The following is a 20665-nucleotide window of genomic DNA, read 5'->3' as shown; positions in this document are numbered from 1 at the left end:
TTTTATCCTGGTTTTAAGTTAGAATCAGTCAATGATTGAAATCAATAAATAACAATTTATATACTCTGAAATTGGAATGTAAAATGTTTTAAGTACTTGACTTTTGTTGCATTGTTTTTCTCCAAAAAAAAGGCATCTTTTTTCCTGTGACACCATGACAGTCACATTTTGGGCAGGCTGCTGCCTGTCGCAGCCTTCTCTAGGGGCGACCCAGCAGGACTTTGGGTCACCACCGCAGCCCCAACAACCACTCGACCTCCAGCGGGCGTTTCAGACTTCCCTGCTGTGCCTCCCTGCTTCTCCTCCGCTGCCTTAGTCTGCTGCTCTTTGCTCTTGGCCCCCTCCTGGGAGCCGAGCTTGATTGGCCCGAGGACGCTTTTGGCCACGGTGGTCAGCTGGCTGACGAAGCTCGTCTTGTCGCCAGGGGATGCAGGTCGAGACTTGCAAAGGGAGGGCCCGCAGAGGGAGGGGGCGACGGAGGTAGGGGAGGGAGAAGGGGAAGGTGAGTGCTCCTCCACCACCTCCAGGCGACACTTGTCCTCCCAGTCAAGGGTTCCCCTGTAGCAGTTGACGGCTCCGAGTCCCTGCCTTACCTTGCTCAGGGAGAGCGACTGCCCATGCGGGGGGATAACTGGAGCGAGGACCCGAGCTATAAGTTTCGGGCTTTTGGAGCCGAGGTCTGAAGTCCTTGAGTCACTGCTCTCAGCTCCAGCCTTTCTCAGGCCGTCGCCCATCCCTGATGACTTAAAGGTTTTGTTGATGCTCAAAGGACCTGCAGTCACTGTCACGTTGATGCCCATGGATTTATCTGGAATGGAAGCAGAGCTCTTAGTGAAAGCAGCACCAGGAAAACTCGGCCTGCAGAAACCACTCTTGCTGTTTCCTTCCTGCTTTGGTTCAGTTCTCGCCCCGAGCTGCTGCTCCTGCAGATCTTTACTATTAGATAACACACCTCTGCCTGCCTTGAGGTCTAATTGTTTTGGAGTTGACTCTGCCTGACCCTGGTGGGTCTTTTCAGGTGCTATCTGACCACCCAGACTCCCTGTTGTTTTGGTCGGGGTGCTCAGAGTTGATACTTTGTTGCCTTCTGCACCTAGTCTGGAGCTTTGTGAGTTGTAGTACAGATCACTTGTGTGAGGTTTTCTTGTTAAAGATGACTGGAATGCTGATGCTCCTACCCGACTTGTCCCTGTCTCTGTGTCCCTCTCTTTCTCTCGCTCCCTTCCTCTCTCCCTCTCTTCCCTCTCCCTCCCAGCCAACAGTGTTTCCCTGCTGAGCGGTGACTCCTGCCTCCCCAGTCTTCTCGCCGGCTTCAGCACTCCAGTCTCTGGTGAAGTTGAGGATGAGGAGGACTGCACGTGAGGAGGATTAGGCAAACTTTCCCCATCTGTCTCCAACAGGCTCTGGAGGCCGAGCTCACAGAGGAAAGCATCCTTGCGGTACTCAGAGTGCTGCACCTCCAGGCTGTGCTTCCTGAGCGGCCCCCCCAGCCCTCCCGTAGAGCTGGACTGGGTCAGAGGGGAGCCCAGCTTCTCTGCCGACTGCACTCGCTTGAGGAGAGGCGATCGAGGGGGCTCTGCGCTCTTTGGCCTGGGACGGACCACCGGTGGGGACGAGTGGAGCTTGGCAGGGAAAGACTGGGTGGTGTTGCAGCTCCCGACAATGTGGCCTGGCAAGGGTGGAGGAGACGACTGGGTAGGGGAAGGTGTGTGGGCCAGAGGGGACAGCGGGATGTTACCGGCAGATTTACAACGAGCAGAGCGATACTGGCGGTGGAGTTTCGGTGAGAGGCCGTGCAGGGAGCTGGGCCTCATGTGCTGTGATGGAGCAGGGGAGTTTGGAGTGCTGGAGGCTGGAGAGCTGCTCTGGGAGGAGGCACCTAAAGGACCACAGAGCGAAGAAACATCAACTGAGGTACATTGAATTACTGAGGTAAATCCAAACACTTGATTTAAAAGTAAAGTGAGTGTTGGTCTTCGTTTCTGGTATAACATCTGGCATAAAACACTTTATAGGACATAAACAAATTTGCATGACTCCCAAATCCATGCCCTAAAAATATCTATATGTGTAACTGTGTTGTGTTCAGGTATAAAACAGGATGTGCCAGTGCCGTACCCAGGTATGAGGTCTCGGGGGTGGAGCGGTAGCCCTGCGTCGGGGACCGGGCAGACAGACTGTGAGTTGGGGAGCCGGGAAGACTCTCACTGGAGGACAGAGAGCGATTCAAAGAGGACAGGCTGCGGCTGGTGTGCAGCAGATTGGACTGTTTCGTGATCTTACGAAACAACGAGCCGCGCTTCTTACTGCAGGATAGATAGAGAGAGGGAAAAGTGAAAAGAAGGTTTACTAGAACGTACGTACAGAGAATCAATAAATATTATATATATAAAAATAAGCAATATACAACAAGAGACATCTGTGTGCAGTGGTGCAGGTGTCTAATGTCTCACTTCTCCTGACTGTCCTTTCCCGTAGGCCTCTTGTTCCGTCGGGCCATCTTGCACTTGTAGCCAGCCTTCCTGGCTGGTCCCACTTTGATGGAGGTGTTCTCGAAAGGTGTCGTTGTCACTGTCACCTTGTTTCCACTCTGCACAATTCAGTGACACAAAATGAAATCCACACTAACAACCTTTAAGTCACGGTTTGCAAAAACTGACAAACCGACACATTGCCTTAATTTACAGAGTTAATTAGAGATCCCTTTTCTTGTTATCGACAACACAGAGATAGAAATATCTATAGAGGATATGGATATTAATAATAATAATATTGATTTTACCCATGTACAGTGCAGATGAGTGTAACTAATTCCTACCTTGAGAATAAGCTCGACCACCTCAGTGTGAACCAGACCGTGGACAGACTCCCCGTTGACATGGGTGATGAGGTCACCGGCACACAGGCTAGCTTCCTGTGCAGGGCCGCCGTCCTCCACATGCTGCAAATACACAAAGCATCCACAACACCAAAAAGTCACCAATATGTAAAATTACACACCACAGAATTCAAATCTTTAATATTAACTTTAAGTTTATGTGAACACTAAAAATTGTGCACTGTCAGATTAGAGGAAAGCATGAATTATTTTCCCTTTTTGTTAATTCATTCATTAATAACAATATTAAAGGTTTATAGCTAGAATACTGACATGAGGTAATGTTTTCTTTTATGAAATCGACTCCTCTGTTGCATGTTTTATAATTCACTGATCCCTGGACTTATTAATACTATCATAAACTATATTTCTACAGCACCTTTTAAATAGAGTAGAGTTACAAGGTGCTTTAAAAAAAGTAAAAAAAAAAAACATTTAAAAAAGAGTCAACACAGATGAGTTGTTTTTACACTTTTTAAACTAAGGCACTGATTCTGATAATCTAAAGTTGAGGGGCTTAAACCATAAACCCATTGTCTTACATCTAGATTCCGGGACTTTTACCATTTGATCTCAGGGATCTCGGATCAGAGTAAGGCGTTAAACGCTCTGACATATAAAGTGGTACCAGGCCATGTAGCGATTTAAAAGTGACCAATAGAACCTTAAACTGAATTCTGTAGCGGATGGAGAACCAGTGTAGTCGATGAGCACTGCAGTGATTCTCTGTTCTCTGTGACGAGTGTGTGTTACCTGCTGCTGCTGCTGCATTTTGAACCAACAGGCAACTGCTGCTTCATTTAGGCAGCAGGAGCCAACCCTCTTTATGGAAGGTCACTTCTACATGTTTCTTACCCAAACAATATGATGCACGCTGTAGATGTCACTGTCTCCAATGTAGACCCTGATGGCCCTGAGGGTGAAGCCGTACTTCTTTCCAGAACGATGGATGGTGATGGGGGAGCGCAGCACACTGACTGCTGGGCAGAAGTCTCTGCTGGGTGAAGAGTCTCGGGAAGAGGGGTTGGATGAGAACGAGTGAGGAGACATGGGGCTGGCCAGCGGAGAGAAGCCGCCATGTTGCTCCACTAGTTGCAGCAATATGGTAAAAAACAAGAAGATATTGTATTAGTGCCTCACAACTTCGGTGTTTCCTGAAGGATTTGGCTGTAATGTTTCCTTGTGGCCCTCACCTGATGGTATAATGACAGACAGAGCTGTGGCAGAGGCTGACTTGGTGACCTTGTTGCCAGCTCTGGAGTTGCGTTTGTCTCCGTCGCCGGACATTTGTTGGTGACGCGCTCTGCGGAGCACCAGGTCATTGGTGGCCCGGGCCCCCAGAGGGTCACACAGAGGGGTCATCACATCACGGCTGGCTGCTGGAGATAACGTGTTGATTGCCGTGGTAATGCCGGGTGTCTCTCCAGGTCGAGGGGGCTTGTCTGTGAGGATGTAGAGTCATATTGAAATCACAAAACGGCACTTAAGAGATGGGAAATGGCGAAGTTAATTATTGTCCAGCTGCCCACTGACGCAACACTAGCCGCCTAATTGACAATTTCAGGCTGCTACTTCACCTCATATGCCCTTTCCATAAATTCTTTATAACTTTCTCTCTCTCTCTCTCTCTCTCTCTCTCCCTCTATAATATCTTTCCTCTCCTCCACCCTCACTACCTATGAGACCTCCAGCTGCAACACACCTGCTCCGTTGATCTCTTTCAGGCTGCTCCTCTGCTCCAGAAGACTCGGCGAGGGGACGCTGGTCCCGTCCAGTGAGGTTCCGCGGACCTTGAAGGGAGCCTGGCGGGACAGGAAGTCTGGCTCACCCTCTAGAGGTGAGGCAAAACGATGTGTATCCATCAGTGCTGAGAAGCGCCGTCGAGCCCCAAGGGGAGGGCTCGCGTCACCATCCATGTAGAGGGACTCTGAACACGACAGGCGCTTCCTGCAGGAGGAAATGGAGGCCGTCAGGTAATGTTACACAAAAGTGTCATCTCTGTAGGAATCCATAATCCAACAACACTTAGAATCTTCAGCCATAGAACGTACGTGAAAATGGACAACATGACATCTCCCTAAAAGTGAAGCCAAATCACCTAGTTGCCCCCTGCTGGCTGGGTGTGGTGAAGGACATAATTCCTGCCTCCTACATTTTAGTGAATGTCTCATGGACCAAAGTGAAAGTCAAGTAATTTTTTTCTAAAGATGTTTTCTCTCACCTTAGTTGGTTCTAATTCCATTTTGGGGGTTTTAAATAGTTATTTGATGCTATCAAAATGGGTGATGATGAAATGATATGAAGAACAGACTAAGTCATGATTGACCAATCGCACGTAATGCTGGGACCTCGAAACACAGATTCACTTCACAATTTCTGGATATTTAAGTTGAATTTTTGTATAAAGGAAGTAAGTGGAGACAGATAGTCCATCTTAATATACAGTCTATGGTTTAGTCACAGCAGTGCTTTGAGCTAAGCGCTAACAACAGAAACCTAATATTTCCATAATGACAATCCTAGCAGTCCAAGCACATTCTGTTAATGGTAACTTTTGATTAGAATCAGTTGAAATCTCTGAGGATCATTAGCTGACAATGAAGAGAGATGATAAGAGATCATTTCTACTTGATATGGAAGAAGAGAAAATTTAATATGCAAGGCAATAAATCATGATCCATGTCAACCTTATCATTCTTTCAATCCATTATGAGTGTATGAAGATTTTTTTTTACTTAATATATGAATATAGAGGGAATGACATGTGCTTCCTAAAGGCCGACGTGGAACTGAGCAATGAGAAGTAATGACAATCAGATTCTGAATGTTCTCAATCAGACGTGTATCAGTGAATTAAATGTGTGGTCTGACCTCTGCAGGCTGCCATCTATCTAAGCTGCTGCATGACCGCAGAGCAGAATTATGTTTAATGAATCTACAGTAGATCTAGGGATCAAATTATCTCTTCATTTGCTGGGCTAAAACTGAACGAGCTTAAATTACACAACGGTTTCTGGTCTCTCTCTTCTCTCCGCCATTTCTCTCCTCTCACCCCGACCGGTCCAGGCAGATGGACGCCCACTTCCTGTTTTTGCTCGCTACACTCCCCAAGATGCTGGTTGTGGGAACTACTGGGTTTCTCTACAATTTAGAAAGGTCACCACCTTACAATGAAAAGTGCCTTGAGATGATGTATGTTCTGACCTTGTGCAAAAATATTGAATTGAATTGTGAACAACCAGTGAACAACTTTACTCCTGAGGGTACAAATCACATCGAACGACCAGTATTCAATGGTCTTAAAATGACTCCTATTTTCATAAGAAGACAACATGGCACTGCATTTGTGTCTAAACAAGCAGCTAGGTTTGCATTATTCATAACGAATCATGAAAACACTTCTGAGAGATATTGGGTTTCTGTGAGACACATGAGCCAACAATTCATTTCCATTTCAAACTTGGCGGAGGTGAGATCTGTTGCCTGATGCTGACACAAAGTGAGCGTGAAATCTCGCACAAAGAAGTGTCTGAGCGGGTCTCCCTGATATAGAAATCAGTTACACAGGGTCTCTGGTATGTGTGACTGCAAAGAGAAGAACGCTTCAGTAGATCCGCTCCTGACCACCCTCAGCACCAGTTTACAGAAATGTGTCTTTGAAACCCCTTAGCTCGACATCTCTGTCACTCACATCTCAGGCGACCCTGTCCTCCAGCTCTTGTCCCTCATGCTGAAGCTGCCCAGGCTCTCTCTCTTGGTCACCTTGTCGTCCCGCGGGCCCTTGTGCTCCCGCCGGGACACAGAGCTCGAAGCTTTCTGCTCCAGCTGAGAGAGATGCTCCATGCTGCTGTACACCTGCAGGGGGACACAGTCAGATTAATAATCATTTGGTCTGTTAGCAGTTATTAATAGCCTGCGGGAAATGTTCTTGGTGAATGTACATTACAGCTAAGTATTTCTATCATATGATTGTAGATTACTGTTTTTGTTCTGTTCAGATATATTCCGAATGATAGACATGTGTTTTATTCATTGCTGTACATCTTTTTTTGCAGCATAATAACAGTAAGCAAATAATAAGATAATAGAGGACATTAAAAGGTGCAGATGCTATTCCAGCTATTGGATTTGACTGCAACACTTCTTACCCCTAAAACTCCTGAAGTTTTTTGTGGACTCAAACACACCCACCCCTCCATCGGCATAGTAGTGAGTAGATAATGAGTGAATTTTCATTTTCGGGTGAACTATCCCTTCAAGGGTGAACTCTTGTTTTTCTTTGTTTACAGGTGTTTGGGAGTTTTACTGCATATGTGAAAAAATATGATAAACCGCCTCAAGTGATGTAAAGTTTGAAGGTGATACAAATCTGAGGGTGTCGAGTCAGAGGAAGCGATATTACAAGACCTCTGTAGCCTGTCTGCCTGAGGCTGGCGGCTTCTGAACTGGCAGCAGTGGAGTTGCATTATGGGTAATGTGAGCCTTTAAAACATGTAATGAAACTTTCTTCTTCCTAAAGTAGTATCAAGCTATTCTGGTTTACAGTATATTTAAAGTTGTAACAAGCAGAACATTATGAATCCTTCTAATCTTAGACATTTTGGCATGAAAATAGTCCAAATTTAAATACTGGCACATTATATTGTTAATTGGCAGTGTAAACCTAAAAATGTCCATTATGGCTTTCACAGCCAACATCTTTCATAAGCCATTGTCAAGATTATATATTATTGATTGGCTGCAGTGTCTAACATTTGGAATTTATCAAGCAACAGTTGTAAATATTATAGGATAAGAGAAAATGAGATAAGATATGATACAATACGATGAGATAAGATAAGATGAGATAAGATTGTCCTTTGTTAGTCCCACTATGGTGACATTTGCAGCAAAGAGAAAATATGAACTATAAACTACAACAAAAAAAATATGCACAATGTAAACTAAATATATACTGTGGAGCAGTATTGCACTTGTAGGAAACTGGGATTGCAAGGAGAGAAAATTATTATTACTCAGTTAAATTAAACAATTGAAAACTTGAGTTTATATAAATGGCATATCTCTCATATCTTCCACTGCTGTTCAAAGCAGTCTCAACTGCTTATTCAATACGCTCTCTTGTGTATTTTAGGATAATAAAACTGACTCCTGGCCTCACACAAATCACGATTAACAAGCCAAAACAGGACACAGGGAATGTGACCTACTCGGTTAGAGGCAACACTACCTTATTACCATGCATGTGATTGCTGACATATCCACAAAGACGTGCACACAGTGACTCTGTAAAGCTCTCATTATGTGCAGATTGCAGAGCGACAAAAGGGAAGTTAAGCTGTGTGGGGGAGGACAACAAGACGAGCTACAGTACGTTAAGGAAGAACTACAGAATATGCAGCACTGCACCATGGAAACTAGTCTCAGCTGAAGACCCAGCTGTCTCCTTAGGAAGGAACCCAAAACCTTGTCGGAGCCAATTTCTTATTTTCATCAAATCGACGAAACATCTCAATGCTGTGATTAAAATAAAGAGCTATAGGACATTTAGAGAAAAGCTGCCTTAAGCTCCAGATGATCACACACGCGCCTTTTATTTTCCTTTTCCTTTTATGCTTTGGAGGGAGATTATTTCCTCTCAAGCCTTCAGGGTTTTATAATCTCACCTGCACAAAGGAGTCATTTGCATTCACTCTTTCAGCTTTTTTATGATCTGTTTGTTAATTACTTTGAATGTATATTGTAGTATTTTTTATTATATTTCCACAAAATACTAAATGAGGTACGACAGAGGCACTAAGGTTAAATGAGGCCATATTAATTGAGCTAGTGCATTAAAACATGATTGTCTCTCTCGTATTGTACTGAGCAGGGGAACAGAATAATAAGTACAAATGTTCCGTTCAGAGAATCGTGAAAGTGTCTCTCAAAAAGTATGTGTGTACACAAAACACACATAAAAACAGCATCAAAACACAAAACACGAACAATCAATTTAGAATTTTAAAGGTGAAGATACTCTGGACTTAATCAGAAAACCATTTCAGTCTGTACAAAATTCAGCAGCCACAGATATCTGATCACGTCACACCTGTTTTATCTTTTTCATATTGGCTCCCTGTTTGTTTTAGGATTAATCTTAAAATATTATTGATTACTTTTAAGGCTCTTCATGGACCAATGGACCCAGGTTGTATCTCTGATCTTTTAATTCAGTATTTACCTCTGCTCAGCTTGGGATCTTCAGGCAAGGGTCTGCTGTCACTTCCTGAATCTAGGCTTAGAGTTAGGCTGAGGCATGAATGGCCTGAGGGAATAAGTCTGAGACAGTTTTTGATTTTAAGTCTCAGCTTAGAATGAACTTTTTTCGGAGGGGAAATTACAAAATTCACTTGGCGTGCCCGGTTAATATTGTTCTTTTACCACTTTTATCATTATTTTCGCCATTATTATTTATGTACTTCCTTGCATTTTAACCATTTGTTTTCTTGTTGTACAGCACTTTTGAGGTACACTATAAATTAAGTTATAATTATTATGGTTTTATTTTAAAGTTATTGATATCTATCTCAAAACCATAAACAGAGGTAGAAAATCTAAAAATGATTTGTGATAAATAAATCATAAATTTGTCAACTAATTACTGTAGCGCCATATTAATAACTTAAAAGAATAATGTTTGTGTGTTCACCATTATTAGTGTGCGTTTAGTCGAGCTCTTAATGGTAACTTCAAATGCATCTCAGATTGAATAGAAATTTGATGAACAGCTCCTTCACGACTTTACAACCCAAACAAAAGAGTGTTGGACTGTGTGAATGGCAGATGGAGAGATAGGGTAACAGAGAGAGAGAGAGAGCATAACGGTGTGAGAGATGAGAGAGGGAACAAAAAGGCAGCATGAGGTGAGAAAATCCCACCAGACGAAGTGTGACAGAGAGAACAGGTTGGCGTGCTGAGAGTAGAGGGGTTGGCAGGAGAGAGTGTGGATGAAAATAAGGATGAAAGATTGTCTGGGTCATTAAACGCACATCTGCAGACAAGTACAGAAGAGAATGTCGACTCAGGCCATGCTATGAAAGGTACATGGGTCTCTGAGTTGCCTATAAAAAGAAACTGGAGACTAGAGGGATAAGGAGGAGCAGTTGAAACAAGCCCAGTTAGACTCTCTTAACTTCAGGTGTGACACCTGGTTCCAGACTGCAGCTGCTTGTCTCTGACCTATGAGCTCATTTCATCCATCTTTCCCTCCTCAACTAATCCTGTCGCATAACCTGAAGGTAAGAGTGAGATTCTATGTCAAGACATATCAAATGATAGAGTGAGGAAAGACAAAGTCAGACCTTGCTGAAGCGAGGCGAGCACGAGGAAAACTGCCTGATCTCCACCGGCTCGTCGTCATTGGTGTCATCCTCGTCGTACGTGTTGATGTGGTGATAACGATCCGCGCGGGCTGGGTAGAGGAGGGAGTGAAGCCATGATATATATGAGCTGTCACTTCAAAACAAAGTGTGCATTTCTGACTGGAACGCTGTCAGGAAATGATTGTATGACCCATAAACCCGATATAGATGTAAGCGCTGCACTTTAACACACACATAAATCCCAACACACGTACTGTCAAAGTAGCTGGTGTCCTCCTCTGACTCCAGGTGAGGGATGAACTCTGCCTTCTGTCTCAGCAAACTGTTCCAGTCCAGCTCGTCGAAGAATGAGTGCTGTTTCACCTCAAACGCCCCCCCTGGTGGCAGGGGTAAGAACAACACAACTTTATGAGACCACATATAAATACACTCGATCCGGATTCTTACTTGGATCCTCACAAAATTACACACAAATCTCAGTCCTCTTAACATGCTTTTTTAATAAAAAATCATGAATCTGCCCCCTGATCCATATCCACACCAACATTTAGTGGGTTCTTCCTTGGATCATGCCCCGCCCCTCCACGTACCCAAATGGAAATCTGTAATTTTGATTTATTTATATATTTCTCTTTTAGCTTAGTTTAGTTTGGTTTAATCCAATTTAATTTAGTTGTAGCAACCAATAATGGCTTATATGAAAACCACACCCAAATGCAACGTAAAATATAAAATATAAAAAATCTCTTATATAGGTTATTCATTTTTGTATAATTCTGCTAAAGAACAAACACTCAAATATAATCTAAACCTCCTTGGCGGAGATAAAATTAAAGACGGACTAGAATGGATAATTGAATGAATTGAAATTAAAGCTACACAAGAGAAAATGAACTTGGCACAAAGACAGAAAAGTTGGACTCTGTCAAAAAGTAAAGAAAGAGTCTTGAACATATCCCCTTAAAACCACAACTTCTTGTTTTTTGAACAGATTATAGTAAGGTGGATTTTTTATGTTAGCCCCTGTTATTGCTAGGCAACCTTACCTCATCTCACTGTCTACTAAAATTGCTTTTATGCATCTTTGATTCTCAATCTTGTTGCCACATGGCTGCAGATGGTAGGTCTGGTGTCAAATAAAGGCCTAAGTAAGTACCTGTTCCCAACCTCATGAGAGGGTTGTTCTGCAGCAGAGCTGATATGAGACCCTGGGCATCTGCAGGCAAGGCGTCGTCCCCATCTGGCCAAATGATATTGTCTAACAGAGACAGAAGAGAGAGCAACAAGCCAGAGTAAAAACCAAGAGTAACAAATTCAAACTGCAGAAAAATCTTCTTCAATACCTGAACTTTAACTAGGAGAAGCACAATGTTTAACTAATGAAAGGTATCGGTGAAACACATTTCTTTTTCCCTTTCTTCAGGGACTTCAGGGTTAAAGACAGCACAGGAACACATATCTGATTGTAGAAGCATATGATAATTTGCTTGTTTCCTTTTGATGACTAGTAATGTTAAGTTTGTTCTCTCAGCATTAGTGTACAATCAGGGAAACGAATACAAACAATGGTATTTTCAGTTAGAAAATTGTTCTCGGACCTGTTATGACCTGGCCAAACAGCTCCTCAGGAGTGTCTCCAAAGAAAGGAACACAGCCGAGCAGGAACTCATACAGGATGATGCCCATGGCCCACCAGTCCACCGGCTTTCCATAGCCCTGACGGAGAATCACCTCTGGAGCAATGTACTCTGGAGTTCCACACACCTGAAGATGTAAAACATAATTAACCCATATATGCTTGTAAGACCCATATATGCTTGTAAGAGAATATATGGGCTTCATCCACTGATGTAGCTTTTAGATCTGCCACAGTGATCTGTTCCGTCACCCTAATGCAATAACGGTGAACTGAACCTTGTTTGTGGTGATCAAAGCATTTAAACTGACCAGACTCTGCACTAGAATCCTGAAAAGCAAATTCCTTCACTGTTTCATGTTTACATGTGAGCTGGTTACTGGCAGACAAACAGATGCCGGCTTCGACCCAGAAGAGCTGGAGAACACGCAGGTCGATGTGACTGATCATGACTGCTGTAACTCACAGCATAAACAATAACTATAATTGCAAAATGGGATTGAGTTGGAGATAGGGAGCATTAATGAATCACTAATTCAGACAACACAGGAAGCATTTGCGATGCAACGTCTTTATTAGGAGATTATTGATTTTGCCGGATGACTTGGCGGGTTGGCTCGCATGGCTGGAGGAGTCTAAAGGATGCTGGGAATGGGAGTTGTCTGCTCAGCCACCAAACATCCTGACTTTGAGCCAGACTAATAAATCCTCAAATCTCTGTCTGTCCTTCGACCGTCTCGACAACTGCTCATCTGATCGACTTTAAACTTAGCGGGTGCATTTCTGACACTAATCCATCTTTTATTTCACGGTGCACTTGCTGCCTCAGTGACATCAAATAATCATGATGACTGATGAAGAATAAAATTGAAGACATAATCCTCCTCAGGGCATTTGTTTGTACCAAGGCCACACAGCTACAGGCACAAAGACATGTACTAGTGCAATTTAATGTGAGGATAATGTGTTGCAATTAATGTCTAAAAGCCTACAGATTGGCACAAGGTTACGGGGTCTGTACCTGCTTGTCCAGGAACTCTCTAGCATCTTTCTCAATGTGTCCCTCATAAAGATTGGTGGTGAGGCTCATTAGGCCCATCTTCGACAAGCCAAAGTCTGTGAGCTTGATGTGGCCCATGGAGGTGATCAGGAGACTGTGGAGAAAAGAGACAGGAAATTTGATTAATTTGACATTTATTAAGTTCAAATTCTGGCACAAGGCAATAAAATCCATATTTAATGGAGTAAGTGGGTATTTTCACAACCAAGGTTTCATTACTAAAATTGAGTCTGTGGTTCAATAAATTAATTTTTTATAGACTGTTTGAAATTATAATTTCTTTAGAGACTGAAGTATTTTTAAAGCAGTGGGTTACTTTTTAGCCACTGTAGGCAGCAGCACATTTTTATTAAATGCTGAACATGTTAGCAAACAGTGGTTTCATTTAAGATACAGCAGTCGTAAACAAATATCAACCTTAACCAAAAGGAATTGTTTTTCTGGCCATGTGGTGTGTTTGCAGTTCTCCAGCCACTGACTGCTGGGCATGTAGTGAGCCGTCTGTTTATCACAGCTTTGTTGCTCCAAATTAATCAAATCCAATCTAGTCTCATGGTAAAACTAAAACAAAACTGTTAAGCTGCTGACAGTAAAACAAAAACAATGAGCTGAACAACACTAAAACACTCAGGTCTCCTAGTTACCTCTGTTGGGTGATAATAATAATAATAATAATAATAATAATAATAATAATAATAATAATAATAATAATAATAACAATAATAATAATAATAAAAACATGAATAATAACAATTTTCATCATCATATGAACATTCCTTTCACACTTAACACTTGATCAATAGTTAGTACAAAATTATTATTCCTTGGAGCATTAAAACACTCACTTGTCAGGTTTGAGGTCTCTATGGACGATACCATAGTTGTGCAGGTACTCCAGGGCTAAAACAGTCTCAGCGAAGTACATCCTTGCCAGCTCCACAGGCAGAGCGCCGATGTTCTTCAGAAGCGTGGCACAGTCACCACCTGAGAAAACACAAACACCACAAATGTTGTTCAAGTCTGAAAAGTGTTGTTAAAATAGAAAACAGATACAAACACAACATTTCCTCAGGCACATACAAACAGTCACAGATTCATAGAGGCCTCACACTCCTAAACACATTATCCATTTGAGTCCGTCTTTACTGCAAACCAAACCTGACTCTCTTACCCTCAACATATTCCATGACCATACAGAGGTGTCTGCGCGATTCAAAGGAGCAGAACATGGAGACGACAAAGGGGTTCTCTGCGAAGGTCAGGATGTCTCGCTCTACAAACGCCTGCTGGATCTGGTTCCTCAGAATCAGATTCTGCTTGTTGATCTTTTTCATGGCAAAACGCTGACGCGTCTCCCTGTGCCGCACCAGGTAGACAGCACTGGAGTGAGAGTGAGACAGAGGAGGACATCGAGCAAAAGACAGGAGGATGAGACATTGGTAAAAAATAAATTGAGAGTTGAGAATATAATAATGTAGAGTTTAAAGGTTCAGTGTTTAGAATTTAGTGACATCTATTGGTGAAGTTGCATATTGCAGCTGAATATCCCTCACCTCACCCTCCCCTTCCAAATATGAAAGCGAACCTGTGGCTGCCTTCAGTTGTCATAAAACTCAAAAGGTGTTTAGTTTGCCCAGTCTGGACTACTGTAAAAAACATGGCGGCCTCCGTAGAGAGGACCCACTCCTGATGTAAATATAAAGTATTTAAATATAAAGGTCCCATTCTGGGTTAAAGAAAAAAACAATGCGTACAATTTCGATGAAACACACTAGTGAAAACATCACAAGCATTATATAAGGCAGATGTTTTTTATCAATGGAAATATATTTACTATTGTTGTTGTTTCCCATTTAAACACTACATAACAGCTTGATTCAAGAGGTAGATCTGTTGCTTACCCATAAGCTCCATTGCTGATGAGTTTGATGTTCTGAAAATCTTCTTCACTCGGTGGCTTCATGGGTCGCCCTCTTCCCTGATGATATGACCAGCATTGTTAAGATTATAAATCAGATCAAAGCAGCTTAATTTAAATATCAGTCTGTGATTATATTTGGTTTTCACCTCTGCCGAGTCATCAGTCTCTGGCGTGTGTGGACCCTCACTGTCGTAGCTGTCAAGGCTCACGATTTCTGTGGAGAAACATCTAAGTTAGCAACCAAACCCAGCACCAAAATGACGAGAGGTACTTTCAAAGCTATAACACCAGGCCTCCCACACTGCTGTGAGAAGCTGCTCAAACATCTCAATGAAAGAGATATTCAAGTTTCAAAAGCAGCGGAAGGGCCGAAAACTTCTGATCACAGAGAGAAAAATATTCGAGTTATAATCTGTTACTTCTTTTCCTCCCACCTCCTCCCTCCTCGCGCAGCACTGGCAGCTAATTTCCAGTCTTCTTGGCCCCTTAAGTGAAAGCTGCTAGAATACACTGTTTACACTCCCAACCAGGGAAATAGCTGAATAATAATTAGCTGCTCTGCAGACATTTACTCAATGTAAAGTCACTGGGCTGAAAATCATATATTATGTCATTATGGAAAAAAATGTACTCGTCAACTGTTTCCATGGGATACAAGAAAAAGAAATGAGAATATGAGGTACAAACATGCATGCAGCTGCGTGGGTGTGAATTTGTGTCTGTGTATCACAATGTAGGTGCAAAACAAGGTGCAAGATTGAGCTATCAAGTGGCTCATTGTTAGAGGAGATAATCTGAGAGAGACTCAACAGGCAAATATTTCACTTCTCTCAAAAATAAAAACCACAGAGTGTTTTCTGGGTCATTTAGCCCATCAGCTAATGAAGAGCTCTTGATGGATTAGGACGGGAGCGAGAGCATCAGCCCTGACGATTAATCAACGATAGTGATGCCACTGCACCAGCAGCCAACAAATGATCCAGACTCTACATCTCAATAAATATCCTTCTCCTGAACATCCTGTAAAACTGATCAATAGCTGGAAGGACAAAGAACAAAAAAAGAATCAGAGTGTAGTCTGGATTACAAATGTCTTCATTTCACATGCAGGGCTGTACTGAGAGTAAAAAATGTGCAAACGTTTCAGTCCATGGTGGACTTCCCTCAGTGCGGAATGAGGCATGCATATACTGGTTCACCATATATATTAGATGAAAGTACACATATTATGTTTTTATTTTTCAGTTTTTCTTTCCACTAGTTTAATCGTCTTTTTGTGTATTTAAAAATCTGCAAAGTTAAAAAGCACAGAATATGAGGGAGCTCCTCTTTGGCACAGATCACTCTGCTCCTGAAGTGCCTTCCCCTTGTTGTTGAGAACTGGCAGGTATCTGTCACTCTCACATCACACTCCCTCTCCTTGCCCACCGCTCCCATGCAGCTCTTCCTATCCCCCTGAGAAACTGTGGCTCCCACCTTGAAATCTCAGGCTAAAAGCAATAGTTTGACATTTTTGGTAAAAAAGTGTATTTGCCATCTCACTGAAAGTTAGATGAAAGAGACCTTGGTTCTGTCTCACATTTTACTAATCAACATAATGTAGTAAATTGACAAGCTGAGATCTTAATGCTTGGCTAGATAGTAAGAAGACACAGTTTCAGGAAGAAATAGTTACAGCCCATCACAAACAAGACAAAACATGTTAACACAGTTCCCGGGCTGCTGCTTCCCTGCTGGTTTCATGCTTAGCTGATCACCTCCTGGAACATTTATTTTCTTCCTTTCTCTCTTACCCTCCAGTGGGTCTCTGGTCAGACCCAATTGGCTGATGATGTACCGAGGGATGTCTGCCTTCATCAGCAGTCCCTCCTTGGCGTGATCCTCCGCTGCCTCAAGCAAATGGTAAAAATCCTCTGGGTTGAACTCCTGTTGTTGAAAGAAGAAAATACATGAAATGCCAAAGTAACTGATGATGTAAATGTACCTTTAAGCTTAAACTGCCACAACTGAGGATCTGGCAGCAGTCAAAATAATTCAAATGTAGTATTTGGAATCCAAATGGATACGAATAGGAGCCTAAAGTAAAAGGTTGGAAACAATTCAGTGAAAGACTGTCCCTGCTGATTTCACACGTAGCATTATAAAATATCTCCTACACCTGTAGATTGGTTTAAGGAGCAGTGCAGGAATCATAACACCTCTGAAAAAGCAAAACTCTTAATCAGCTCTTGTCAACACACTAGAAGATGAACTGAAACAGCAGCTTCTGCTCAAGTGTTAAAGGAAACCTTTAATATCAAGCAGATTCTCAGGAGAATTGATGTTGAGATGTGTGAAAAGGCTGAACTGTGCTGAACTATCTGAAAGCTCAGACAACTCTGCAGATAGAGCACAGTGTAAACATACAGATGGGGACAAGTCAAAGGCTGAATCCTAGCTTAAAGTCTTATCTTTATAAATATGATTAGGAGGGGCTTGCTTAAAGCTTAGGTGCATTTCTATGCAGATGATTCAATAGTCTACTCAGAAGCCTCATGTGCAGATTAAGAACCTTGTGAAGAAACTGAGAAATAATAGACTTTTTATTATCATGATAAGGCCTCAATCTCACAGATAGTAAAACTCTTGCCCAGGCTACGTTCTGAAGTGTTCTATACTTTGGGGACATCATTTAAATGCATGCTGTCTCCTCAGTACTACATTGCCAATACTCTGTAGTACACCAGCTTTCTGTAGTAGACCCTTTTTTCCTAGTCTTTAATAAGCCGAAGGAGAAGCCTCCTTAGTTATAAAGCCATGCGGGGCCTCCCCCTTCATATCTCTGTGGTCCCTTATCACTCACAGAGCACTGCTGTGATTATCACTCCACTGGACGGCTGCTCTCCACCGGGCATCCAGGATTTACTCAGAACTCAGAGCAGCTTTCTCCTACTTTGCCTAGTCATCACGAAATAACCTCCAGAACTACAGAATCTACAGCTCAATGATTGTGTCTCCCATGGGCGATTTGGAAGCTTTTATAAAATACTGTGCAACTGAAGAGAGCACATGTTATTTCTAAACTGGACATTGTTTCTCTGATATGCTTCATTTTCTATGAATTCAGTAACCTTGGAACCTTGGCCAGGTCTCCCTCAACAAAGAGATTTTACCTTCCTACATAAATAAATAACTAAATATGTGGCACGGTGCTGCAGTGGTTAGCCCTGTCACTGCACAGTTGAGAGTTCGAATCCCTGTTTCTTCCTCTGTGGAGTTTTCATGTTCTACCTGTGATTGTGTGGGTTTACTTTGAGTCTTATTGACTGTAAATAGCCTGTAGTGTGAATGTTAATGGTTGTTTGTCTCTGTATGACGGCCTTAAGATACTAAAAGTGTTAGAGCAGGATCGGAAAAAAAATCAAGAAATGTAAATCAGGGCCTCCGGACACTTGGATGACACCTGCCGAGCAGTATGGAGGTGTTATGATATCATGTGTTTTTTCAGTTGTGTTGAACAATCCCTTTAAGACCATTATAATTATGATTTGCTGCATGGTTATTGTATCATGGTTTATGTGACAAATTACAAAACAGATTTGTGTTTCGTGCCTTTAGGGCATCAGCTAATTCTGACACATTCTAACTGTCAAATAATTTGGCAATTATTTTGTCTATGTCTATAAAATGGCTAAAAATAATGAAAACAAACAACAGTCCAAACAAAACAGAAACTTTCCATTTTGCTATTTTACATTATATAAATTATGTAGTATGTGTGTATACAGTAAGTGTTTGTGGTGGCACTGAACTGAGTGCGGAACAGTTAAGAGTTGAAGAGGTGAACTTTCTGCCGAATAGGAAGAAACACATCCTCTGGCTCAGTGTGCTGATCACATATGAACAGAGAACGTATCAAAGTATATCACCATATTGATCAGCTCTCCCCCCCCCATGGCCTACAGCCAGGTATCGAACCACCGGTGTAATCTCTCTGGTTAGCAGAAACAAAGGGATTTGATAACAGCTTACAAAGGATGACTGCTGATGAAGTGATGTTATATTGTGTTGCACCACATAAACGCATCACATCAAATCCAGAACTGAAGTACAATCACAAAAACTAGACTTTACTTTACAAGCCGCAGGAAATTCCTGCCCAAACACCTCTATGGAGCTGTCAGACAAACATAATCAGTGTTAATACAGCTCCCAACTTTAAATTGCTTTCTTGAAAACATCCTTTTTTTGCCCGATGAAAAAATCTTTTGTGGCTGTCCTGTGGGATTCAGTTTCATTCCTGTCGGTGGAATAACATTTTGATTAGAAAGCAGACCCCGGGGCAGCCATGATCATTTCTTTCCTCCCCCACTCCCTCATATCTGCTTTCCTACACCAGACCAGAGTATGGAGATGGAGGCATTAACCTGCTTCTCTGATTGCTCGCTCGGCTCCAGGATAATATTCGAGGAGCTTAACGCAGACTGACTGTGACATTTTCACTATATCAGACCACACCACTGACTTGAATGCCAAATGAACTCTACAGGCCTGGACAATATTTTAGCTGTGTCTCTTCTCCTCTCTAACCAAAGGGCTGCAAGGATCTAAAGTCCCCTCAACATCCTGCCTGACCCCATCAACCTCTTCTGACGGTTGCCTTGGCAACAGAAAGATGAGCCACCGGTGCTGGGAGGAGGGACCACGGCAATGACGAACATGGGAGGCCATCAATCAGTGAGCTGATATCCATGATGGCTAGGCCTCCGGTGTATAAACTTGTTATTACTAAGTAAGTTGTGTTGAGTTATGTTCTGTATGCATGAACATGCTGAGGACACAGCTCCGGACAATTTGATGTGCTGCTGAAAGGAGTGATGAACACGGAGGTGGAAGAATATTGCCAAAGTTTTGAATTAAGTTGTAATAAAACATCCCAGGGCAGTAAAATGCTGCAGCAGAAATGTGCAGCATTTCTGATGATACTGAGCTGCTCCAAATTAACAAAACCATGACCTCTACACTGCATCATACAGAGCATAAAGACATCCACAGCTCGTGTTACTGAAGGGGACACTACATTTACTGGAAGCAAGTGCACGAGATTTGTGAATGCAGACGATTAGAGTGAATATGCAAATATAGAAGTGCCGAAAGGAGGAGGTGAGGGAGTAGAGTTTCCAGCCCTGTGTTTTCAGCACCCCTTCTGGCTTCACACGCTAAACACATCACATGATGTTATCAGGTAGTACTGCACTTTGTTTACTTTCAGTTCATTTGCAGCATTCTCTTCATAAGATAATGAGACATATGATAAAATAAGACATAAGATAAAATAAGATGCCATGGCACATCGCAGGAAGCACACTGAAGAATTTTGACATATGTACATCCTGTTGTCATCACCTATGTGGGCTGCGTCTACCTATACCACACTCTGATTGGTTTATAGACGGGCCTGCATCTGACATTTTCTCGATTTTGGTAACAAGTGATTTGGATCATTTTCTCACAGCATAGCAAAAAGTGGTATTTCCTTTTAAACAGAAAAAATGAATGAACTGATTTACAATTTCATTACCATCAATAAGGTACCCCACTGAAAATGATCCAAAACATTGTTTGCTTGATCCGGGCCGAGACAACCTCTTTTGGTCAAATTAATTTTGCAGCAATGGTCTGCACCGTGGTCCGAGGCATTATTTTGGTCAGGACTTAACTGAAAAGTCAGATGGGCTGGACCATACAACAAGGTAGTACTAATGTATTGTATTCTCTACTTATCTTTTACGTCTAAAGTACTTGAGGGGACATATCATGATAATGT

At 42.4% G+C, this 20665-nt stretch overlaps 1 protein-coding gene across 1 annotated transcript in view; it reads right to left on the bottom strand.

The window, feature by feature from the left end:
- Nucleotides 1–161: 161 nt before the first annotated feature.
- The window catches only part of mast1a (microtubule associated serine/threonine kinase 1a), a 54657-nt gene continuing 34153 nt past the window's right edge, over nucleotides 162–20665 (bottom strand). The window contains exons 11-28 of the mRNA XM_061084858.1: nucleotides 16653–16785; nucleotides 15006–15073; nucleotides 14840–14916; nucleotides 14110–14318; nucleotides 13784–13922; nucleotides 12900–13032; nucleotides 11841–12006; nucleotides 11399–11500; nucleotides 10497–10619; nucleotides 10222–10331; nucleotides 6570–6733; nucleotides 4581–4825; nucleotides 4072–4320; nucleotides 3734–3966; nucleotides 2819–2941; nucleotides 2454–2590; nucleotides 2119–2306; nucleotides 162–1879 (exon numbers count right to left, since the gene is read on the bottom strand). Coding sequence (XP_060940841.1) covers nucleotides 162–1879; nucleotides 2119–2306; nucleotides 2454–2590; nucleotides 2819–2941; nucleotides 3734–3966; nucleotides 4072–4320; nucleotides 4581–4825; nucleotides 6570–6733; nucleotides 10222–10331; nucleotides 10497–10619; nucleotides 11399–11500; nucleotides 11841–12006; nucleotides 12900–13032; nucleotides 13784–13922; nucleotides 14110–14318; nucleotides 14840–14916; nucleotides 15006–15073; nucleotides 16653–16785 — 4317 coding nt within the window. The remainder of the gene's footprint in view (nucleotides 1880–2118; nucleotides 2307–2453; nucleotides 2591–2818; nucleotides 2942–3733; nucleotides 3967–4071; nucleotides 4321–4580; nucleotides 4826–6569; nucleotides 6734–10221; nucleotides 10332–10496; nucleotides 10620–11398; nucleotides 11501–11840; nucleotides 12007–12899; nucleotides 13033–13783; nucleotides 13923–14109; nucleotides 14319–14839; nucleotides 14917–15005; nucleotides 15074–16652; nucleotides 16786–20665) is intronic.

The sequence above is a fragment of the Limanda limanda genome, chromosome 2, assembly GCF_963576545.1.
Source record: "Limanda limanda chromosome 2, fLimLim1.1, whole genome shotgun sequence".
In the NCBI taxonomy this organism is placed as follows: domain Eukaryota; kingdom Metazoa; phylum Chordata; class Actinopteri; order Pleuronectiformes; family Pleuronectidae; genus Limanda; species Limanda limanda.
The sequence above is the reverse complement of the archived record's forward strand: the minus strand, read 5'-3'. Positions and strand labels throughout refer to the sequence as shown.